Source organism: Sus scrofa, chromosome 4, assembly GCF_054392235.1.
Source record: "Sus scrofa isolate SSC_HxYL_T2T_F1_AM1 chromosome 4, Sscrofa_HxYL_maternal_Yorkshire_Landrace_v2.0, whole genome shotgun sequence".
Lineage (NCBI taxonomy): Eukaryota > Metazoa > Chordata > Mammalia > Artiodactyla > Suidae > Sus > Sus scrofa.
Window position 1 is genome coordinate 1559141 of NC_139386.1, and position 8968 is coordinate 1568108.

At 64.7% G+C, this 8968-nt stretch overlaps 1 protein-coding gene across 4 annotated transcripts; it reads left to right on the forward strand.

The window, feature by feature from the left end:
* The first annotated feature begins 1652 nt into the window (after positions 1-1652).
* Positions 1653-6966, forward strand: JRK (Jrk helix-turn-helix protein). 4 transcript variants are annotated; one of them, XM_085020989.1, is made up of 3 exons: positions 1653-1702; positions 2837-3088; positions 4330-6966. In XM_085020989.1, the coding sequence occupies exons 2-3, from the start codon at positions 2989-2991 to the stop codon at positions 6243-6245; spliced, it is 2016 nt and encodes a 671-aa protein (XP_084877115.1). In that variant the 5' UTR covers positions 1653-1702; positions 2837-2988; the 3' UTR covers positions 6246-6966. The 4 variants fall into 4 exon arrangements, with proteins under 4 accessions (XP_084877115.1, XP_020944438.2, XP_084877116.1 ...); XM_021088779.2 differs by having other exon boundaries at positions 2837-3042; XM_085020990.1 differs by having other exon boundaries at positions 2837-3027.
* The last annotated feature ends 2002 nt before the right edge of the window (positions 6967-8968 follow it).

Consider the following 8968-nt stretch of genomic DNA (forward strand, 5'->3'; position numbering starts at 1 on the left):
GAGCCCCTGGCAGGTTCTGGGGGATGCCTATGATCCTGTACCCACGAGGTGGCAGCAGAGTGTCACAAAGAGAGGGCGCGGTGGCGTTCCCATCCCTACAGTGGTGAGCACGGAGACGGAGAAAGGCTAGGCAGGAGGGGTGTGAGCTGAGATTTAGAAATGCTGGGCTCGAGGGGCCTGTTAGAAGCCTTTGTGGGAACGCTGGGTAGGGCTTGGGCGTCTAGAGTTTGCGGTCGAGGTCCCGGCAGGAGACATGAATTTGCGAGCTGCCTGACTTGGCTGGTTTGCAGAGCCATGAGGCTGGAGGTGATCCCAGGAGTGGGTGTGGACAGAGACAAGAGCTCATGTGTGAAGCTGGCAGGCTGGGAATCGGCAGGGGAGGCTGAGGAAGGAGGACCAGGGAGCGTCCTGGGAGCCCAGGGTAGAAAGTGAACCGAAGGGGAGGGAGCTAGTGAAATCTATCTCAGTTCCCCGTTGCTGCTGTAAAGGACTGTAAACTTGGCTTAAAGCACCGCGCATTTATTATCTCATATTTCTGGAGGTCAGCAGTCTGACGTGAGTCTGATGGAGCCTGATGTATTTTATTTTATTTTATTTTTTTAAATAATGGGTTTTGTTGTTGTTGTTTTGTTTTGTTTTTTTTTTTGTATTTTCTAGGGCCACACCCTCGGCATATGGAGGTTCCCAGGTTAGGAGGAGAATCGGAGCTACAGGTGCCAGCCTACATGACAGCCACAGCAACGCAGGATCCTTAACCCACTGAGCGAGGCCAGGGATCGCACCCGCAACCTCACGGTTCCTAGTCGGATTATGTTAACCACTGCGCCTCGACGGGAACTCCGCGTCTGATGTATTTTAATGAAGATGTCAGCAGAGCCGGTTCCTTTCTGCATGGCTCCTTGCTTCTTCCAGCTCCCAGAGGTCCTGCATCCCTTGGCTCTGGGCCCCTTCCTCCATCTTCAAGGCCCACACTCCACCCTGTGTCAGCCGTCACATCTCCCTCCGCCTCCATCATCACATCCTTCTCCCGCTTCTGTGCCCCTTCCTCCTCTGAGGACCCTGAGCCCATCCTGATAATCAGAACCCTCGCCCCTCCCAAGAATTGTAACTTAATTGCATCTGCGAAGTCTCTGTTGCCACGTGAGGTGACCCAGTCACGGGTCCTGGGGACTCGGGCCTGGACGCCCTTGGCTGGGGGAGGGGGCCCTTCTCAGCCCATTACAGGCCTCCTCCAGTCTCTAAAGATTCAGATTGGCCCACAAGCAAAATACACTCAGCCCATCCCAAGCCTCCAAGAGTCTCAACTCATTACAGCATCACTCAAGTCTGAGTCTCACCCAAGCCTCTTCAGCTCAGAAGTTTCAAGTCTCAGGCTCCAAGGCATCTACGCAGGTGTGGATGCTGAGGCCCCAGAGGAACAGAGCGCGGGCCGTTGCGCCCCGCCTTGTCCCATCAGGAGCGCCGAGCCGACGCTGCCCTCGTGCCACCCTCGCCCAGGACAAGAGGCCCCGCTCCTTCGGCCCAGCGCTGGACCCATCCCCGAGCCGCAGCCCCTGGACGCCGCGGGCCCGGGAGCCACCGAGACGCCGAGTCGTCCGGGCGGCCTAGAGCGTCCCGGAAGTGGCCGGGGAGGCGGAGCGGCGCGGACCGACGGGGGCGGGGCGGCGCACTTCCGGCCAGCGGCGGCGGAGCGGGGCCGCAGGTGAGTGGGGTGCGGACCTGGGAGGTGGGGGCGGCCCTGCTCGGCCCGCAGCGCCCACGGGGCCGCTGCGCGCGCGGCCGAGGCCCGGGTTCGAGCTGCTGGTGCTGGAGCGTCCCCGGGGGCCCCGAAACGAGCTGGTCCCTCACAGCCCCCCTTCGAACCTGGCGGTGGCTTCCGCCCGAGGAAGGACCGGCCTCGGAGCTGCCTTCCCCCGGAAGGCGCCGGCCTGAGGCTTCGCTGCTTTCTTTTCTCATTGGTTTTTGCCCTTCTGCCCCAGACGTGTCTCTGGCAGAGGAACGCTCTCGAAACAAGCCTCTCCCCTGACCTGAGGCTTCTTCCAGCTTCGGGCTGCCTCGCCCCGGGGGCCCCGCATCTGCGCCCGCGAGGGAGGGGGTTTGCCTGGGTAGCTAACTGCCTTCCCTCCAGGACATTCTCGGGGCGCACCCCCATGTTTCCACACCCTCACCGATCCCTCTTGCCCCTCGAGACTTAGTCCAGCTCTTCTTCGGGCCAGGATACTTGCTTCTTCAAGTATTGATCGACGCCCCCCCCAACCCCCGCCCCGCCCGCTACACACTACTGGCTGCTCCCAAAGAAAGGTGATTTCTCAGCCGCCCCCCTGCCCCCCTCAATTCCTCAGGCTCTTCTCCAAAGACTTGCAATTCCTCGCTTGCAGGAAGGGGCAGAAGGGTCCCCTCCCCCGCCCCCCTCTTCTCTCCTGCCCCAACTGCCCCCTTCTGCCCTCCCCCTCGGGCACAGGTGGTATTGGTGATAAGCGTCTGAATTTTTCTTGCTGCGTTATGTTATCTTTTGGTTTAAGAAGTTGTTTCAGAAGAAATACCTGAATTTCATTTTTAAAGGAGGGTCTAGGCTTACCAGGGGGCCGGCGTGTGTTCAGCTCCCTTGTATTAGGCTGCACTGGTCAGGCGGGAGAAGCGTCCACAGTGAGCTGGTTTCTGGTGCTGAGGCTCCTCCTGGTGCTTTTTCTGGGCCCTCCTGTTGTGGTTACACTCAGTCCGTCACAAGTGACTGTGGGGGGGGGGGTTCACCGTATTTCCTCCTGGCTTTTGCATTTGGGCATTAAAAGTCTCTTGAAGGAGGGATTTGGCCTTTAGTGCCCCCTGCTCCCCACAGGGCCCGGCAGTGCACCGTCGCATCGTCACCCAGTAGATAGGATGAAAAGCGGTCCCTGAAGGACCAGCATCCCCACTTTGCAGACCGGGAGACTGAGTCAGAAGAGGGAGAAGACGGGCCTCGAGCTGGCTGCTGACAGGCCTGGAATACGGATGTTCGTTTCTGTCAAGCAGTGGCCTCAAGGGCTCCCTGTTAGTGTCCCACGTGTGAATAGTCCTGCCGCCTCGCCAGCGCCGCCTCGCCAGCCGCGGTGTAAGGGCTTCGGAGGGAGGTGCGGCCGGGAGTCCCTGCCAGCAGTGTGTCTGTGAGCGCGCCTGCCTCTCCGCCGTGCGGTGGTGGGCGCGGTAGGCTGCCTCCCGGACCATCAGCCCCTCCCCAGGGAAGGGACAAGCTGGCCGGGAGGGAGAGGACAAGCCTCACTGCACAGGCAGACCAGCCGTGGCCAGTTTGGGCTGGAGGATGTTAGCATTTTGCTGGGCGGAGTGTGGCGCGGCCACGCGGAGTCCTGCAAGTCTGGGGACAGCTTGGGGAAACTGTCCCAAAGGGGTGGGCTTGTCAGCCGGGGGGGGGGGGACCAGGACGACGCAGATCTTCTGAGGATGGAGGATCGGCGCTGATGAGGGTCGCTTAGACCCGGGCTCTGCTGTAGGCCCTGTCCTTCATGCTCTCTTAGCAGCTCTAAGCAAGGTCGGCGTGAACGCGGACTTTGCTGCTGGCCCCGCGGCGCCGGAAGACACTTCTCAGGCTTTTGTCGCCTGGGTGAAGAACTCATTCGTAGAGCCTCCTAGACCAAGGCTTCCTAGGAAGCCCCGCTCTGGCCTGGCTCTTCGCTGTGTCCTGTGTGTGCGTTGTTTGCATGCTCCCTGGTGACTGTGTGTGACCAGAGGCGTCTCAGCCTCTGAGCATGTGGCTGTGGGGACCAGTTGTCGAGAGACTGGCAGTTCCTCCCAGACCTGTTTTTCTGGAAGCACCTTGGGGCCTGCTGTTGGAGAGGGTTTGAGGGGCCTTGTTTCAGCAGAGGTTGGCGGGCTCCTCAGCCCTGGAAGTCTAGGTGGAGCGCAGCACCGCCATCCCCTGCCCGGCCGCTCTGGAGGGAGCCGGGGGTTTGTGCGGGTGGTTAGGGCAGGTGGCCCGGTGAGCAGTTTGAGCAAGAACGGTGGGAGGTGGCTCTGCCGTCACCCAGCACTTGCGACTTCCTGGCTTCGTTCAGTGGCCTTGCCCTTGGTGTTCTCCCGGGAGGCCAGGCTGTCCTGAGATAGCCACTTGGAATTTGGAGCCGTGGCAAGGGACTCAGAGGTCACTTGTGGAGGCTGGGACGTCCCCCAGTGCCGGCCTCTTCTCTGCATTGCCTGCCGGCCAGCTCACAGGTTCATGTCTCTGTGTCGCTTTGCCACCTCCCCCCTCCCCGTGTGTCTGAAGCACCAGGGACCCGCTCCCAGTGGCCCAGGCGCATGCTCTGTAACGTTTTTCTTTCTCCCCTTTCTGCTTTCCAGCTCCTCGGGCACCACGGGTGCGAGAGAGGCCTGATGGCTCAGAAGGTGAAACCTCGCTTAGCCGACGACCAGCTCCCGGGGCCTCTCGACTTTCTGGTTCGAGTTTGAGGGGAGGGGCTGCCACCGTCCCTGCAGAGAGGCCGGAGGTTCCAGCCGCGGGCGAGGGGGGGAGGTCAGGGCGGAGGGCCGCTGGTCCCGTCGCGCAGAGAAGGCCTGGAGCCTGGAGGAGCCGCAGGGAGGGCAGGAGGGCCCTCGGCTTGTGGCGGCCGCACGTCCGCAGGACGGGGGCGGGCAGGGGGAGGGCGAGGCGGGGACCAGCCCCCGCCGAGGCGCCAGCGCCCTCAGCCGGGCCAGGCCCCCCCATGGCCGCGAAGCAGGCTGCCGGGAGGAGCCCCGGGGAGAAGCGCAAGCGCGTGGTGCTGACCCTGAAGGAGAAGATGGACGTCTGCCGGCGCCTGGAGAAGGGCGAGAGCCGCAGGGCGCTCATGCAGGAGTACAACGTGGGCATGTCCACGCTCTACGACATCCGCGCCCACAAGGCCCAGCTGCTGCGCTTCTTCGCCAGCTCCGACTCGGACAAGGCGCTGGCGCAGCGGCGCACGCTGCACACGCCCAAGCTCGAGCACCTGGACCGCGTGCTCTACGAGTGGTTCCTGGTGAAGCGCGCCGAGGGCGTGCCCGTCTCGGGCCCCATGCTCATCGAGAAGGCCAAGGACTTCTACGAGCAGATGCAGCTCACCGAGCCCTGCGTGTTTTCTGGCGGGTGGCTCTGGCGGTTTAAGGCCAGACACGGCATCAAGAAGCTGGACGCGTCCACCGAGAAGCAGGCGGCCGACCACCAGGCAGCCGAGCAGTTCTGCGGGTTCTTCCGCAGCCTCGCCGCCGAGCACGGCCTGTCCCCGGAGCAGGTCTACAGCGCCGACGAGGCCGGCCTCTTCTGGCGCTGCCTGCCGGGGCCCAGCGCGGAGGGCGGCGCGGGGCCCGGCCTCAGGCAGGGCAAGGACAGGCTGACGGTCCTCCTGTGCGCCAACGCCACGGGCTCCCACCGGATCAAGCCCTTGGTGGTGGGGAAGCGCGGCGGCCCCCGGGCTGCCAAGGGCATCCAGCCCCTGCCGGCCGCGTACCGGGCGCAGGGCAACGCCTGGGTGGACAAGGAGATCTTCTCCGACTGGTTCCGCCACATCTTCGTTCCCGCCGTGAAGGAGCGCTTCCGAGCCCTGGCTCTGCCCGAGGGCAGCAAAGCCATCCTCCTGCTGGACAGCTCCCGGGCCCACCCGCGCGAGTCCGAGCTGGTCTCCGAGAACGTGTTCACCGTCCTGCTGCCCGCCAGCGTCGCCCCCCTCCTCCAGCCGCTGGACCAGGGCATTCGGAGGGACTTCATGAAAAACTTCGTCAACCCGCCTGGCCCGCTGCAGGCCTTCCACTCGCGCTACAGCGTGACCGACGCGGTGCTCAGCGTGGCCTGTGCCTGGAACGCCGTGCCGGGCGCCGTCTTCAGCCGGGCCTGGAGGAAGCTGTGGCCCGAGGCCTCGCTCGTTGAAGGCTCGTCCTCAGAGGAGGAGCCCGACCGCCTCAGCACGAAGCCTCCCGAGGAGCCCTTGGCGCGCCTCCCCGGGCCTGGGGGAGGCGCCGCCTCCTACCCCGCTGGCGGCCTGCCCGGGAGCACGGGGCCCGCGGAGGAGGGTGACGAGGCCTGGGAGCAGGCGGCCACGGCCTTCGACGCCGTGGTCCGCTTTGCCGAGGGGCAGCCCTGCTTCACGGCGCAGGAGGTGGGGCAGCTGCGCGCGCTACGCTCCGTGTTCGTCAGGCAGCGGCAGGTGCAGCGGCAGCGCGGGGCCCTGGCGGCCGCCGTCAAGCTCGAGGCGCCCCCAGAGCGCTGCCCGTTGCCCGGCTCGTCCACGGCGGGCGAGGACTGAGCCCCCTGGGCCCGACCTGCTGTCTCGGGGCCACGTTGCTCAGTCCGGCCGGTCCCGTGGAGGCTTTGCCGTGTTGCCTGTCCTGCCGCGTGGGTGCGAGGAGGTCTTCCTGAGGGGCCCGCCCAGACCGGCCGGGCACCAGAGCCACCAGGGGCTGAACCCAGGCCTCGTGTTCGCCGGCCGAGCCTTGCCGTGTCCAGGGGAGATGTCCGTTTGTCCAGGCGGGAGAAGCCACCTTCAGCTGACCTGCCGCCACCGGTCGGGACTGCCACCTCCCGAGGCCCAGTGCTGCCCCCCACCCCGCGCCCTCGCTCTGCTGGTCTGGGGCCGGCCCTGGTTCTCGCAGGTCCCCAGGGCAGGACTCAGTCAGGAACGAGAGTCCGCGCTGCCCTGCCGCGGCTTTACAAGCCGCATGTCCCCGTCTCGGTCATGACCCCACTGACAGCACGAGTCTGCGAGGCCCTCCACGTCGCCAGCAGACCCCATTCCTCGGGCTCGAACCCACGAGCTGCGTGCCGACTCCGCCTCACGGTGGAATTGACCCCTTAAAGCCAGCGGGAGCATGCTACCTGGGTGCCTGTCACCCGTGTGGGACCACAGGGCACTGCCAGGGTTTTTAGCGTCTTGACCCTGAGTCCAGCGTACGGTCTGCTGTCCCTTGTCCCCCAGATTTTCGCATCTCCAGCCTCTGCGGTAATAAACCTGGACCAGCCCTTCAGAAGCGAGTCTTGGCTTATGTAACGAAACAGCGAACCAGCTGCTCGGGGGTCTGGCAGTGCTGAGCTTGTCTTTTCAGCCCAGAGCTGCGTGTGGGGAAGCCTGGCCATGCCAGCCAGTGCAGGCGGACGGCTACTTTTCCTGCGGGCTCCTGGCCTCTCGCTGCCGCCGGGGCCCTGGCACAGAGCCGCGGTGGTCGCCTTCTTCGAATGCCCGTGAAATGAGTGGGTTTTTCTGTGTTCTTTTCACTGCTTTGCCTTGAATTCCGTCCCCTTCTTGAAGTCGTGTCACGGCAGCTGAATCAGCACAGTTTGCATTCCTGTTTGCTGTTGTCCCCAGAGCCCCCTGTTCCCCTGAGAGCCGGGGGGCGGCAAGGGCTTGGGTCACCATGGGTTGCTTGGCAATCTTACATCTTTCCGGGCACTGTAGGGACGGCCGTGGCCACGGTGGCTCCACGCCGTGGGCTGGTGTGTTTTTCTGCTTTAAGCGCGTGGGAAGATGTGAAACCAACACAGGTCGTCTCCAGTTCTGTTGCTGGTTCTTTGGGCCACGTCGCCGCCGTGCTGCGCGTCTGGGCTCACGCGTGGGCACCGTGTGCTTTCGTGCCTTTGGGACCGTGTGCGCCCCCTGTGACCTAGAGGTGCAGCTGCGAGAGGCGTGTTGGGATGCGATGTCGGGGTCGGGCCAGGCTGCCCTGGCTACAGCGGTGACCGCGTGGAGACGGAAGAGACGCTGAGCAGCCCCCTCCCCGCAGTCAGCCCCTCACCCCAGTGAGGTTTCTTGGGCGCGAACAGAAGGGCAGGCGAGGTGCAGTGCTCACCATCCAGTTTCTTCTAGGCGCCCGTGGTTGGAATGTTTTAGCCTCAGAGTCTTTTTTCCCAAGCAGCCTCAGGGGCCCCACTGGCCCGGGTGTGAAGTCAGAGCCTGGAGGCATATCCGCCTCCCTCCTTTGCTCTCTGCCGGGGGCGCCCGGCCCTCCCCTTGAGCACCGGCCCAGGCCCCTGTAGCTCCCCCCGCAGCCTGCAGTGGCCATGGGGGCCAGTCCCACTGGAGAGCCTCCCCCCACACCCCTGACGGCCACCATCCTGGACGTGCGCACCCCCCCACCCCAGCGCAGCACCAGTGCACTCGTCCAGGGCTCCGGAGGCCTCCTGGGCCTGTGGTCTTCCCGGTGCTCAGAACAATTCAGCAGCCCCGGGACTGGGAGGAAGCTGCCCCCAGGCTCACGGGGTCGCCAGCTGTGCGGGGGGGATCTTGGCCTCTCCACCCCACAGCGTGAGGAGTCCAGCGGCCCCGGTGCTGGACGGGCTGCAGGTGCCTGCTGCTGCCCACGAATGAAGGAAAGCTATTTCCTGGGCACTGCTGCCCCGCTGGGATCCCGGGGGAGGAGACCAGGTCGGAACAGGCAGTCCTGCCGGGAGCACCCTCCCGAGTGCGGCCAGGCGGAGCCGGCCTTGGGGTTGTGTAGGAGGAGTTCGGGCCTCGGCTGGGAGGTCCCAGCTGCAGAAGGCTGATCCCACTTACATGGGTCAGTAGTTCCTGTTGGGGGCCGGAGGGGGCAGGGGGTGTTGCAGGAAAGATGGTGCAGGGGAAGCAGGCGAGGCCCGGGGCCGGGCGCCTCAGTGCATTGTTTCCACGTAAGTATCATTGGCCCATCTGATGGACGGGGTGGGGGGGCATGGGGGAGGTGGCCGGGGAGGAGGGTAGAGGATGGAGGGATGAGAAAAGGACGGCAGGCAGTTGCAGGCCCTGCTTGGGCCTCTTCCAGTCAGTCTTACGCTGTCAGCAGGCAGAGCCTTTTGGAGGCGGCTTGGGGCCACGGTGTCTCTGGAGGGGTTGGGGTTGGAGGCAGGGATGCTCACTGCTTCTGTTCCCGGGAGGCTGTGGCTCAGGCAGCGGAAGTTCAAGCAAGCAGGACCCACCCGCACTGCCTCCTCCGAGGGCCATCTGAGCAGCTCCGGGCAGGAGGCGTCCACGGGCACCAGCTCCCGTGGGTCTTCTTGGCG

Coding starts and splice junctions, on each gene's coding strand:
- JRK (XM_085020989.1), top strand. CDS start 2,989: ATGTTCGTTTCTGTCAAGCAGTGGCCTCAAGGGCTCCCTGTTAGTGTC. Junction 3,089..4,329: donor GCCGCCTCGCCAGCCGCGGT/GTAAGGGCTTCG, acceptor TCTGCTTTCCAG/CTCCTCGGGCACCACGGGTG.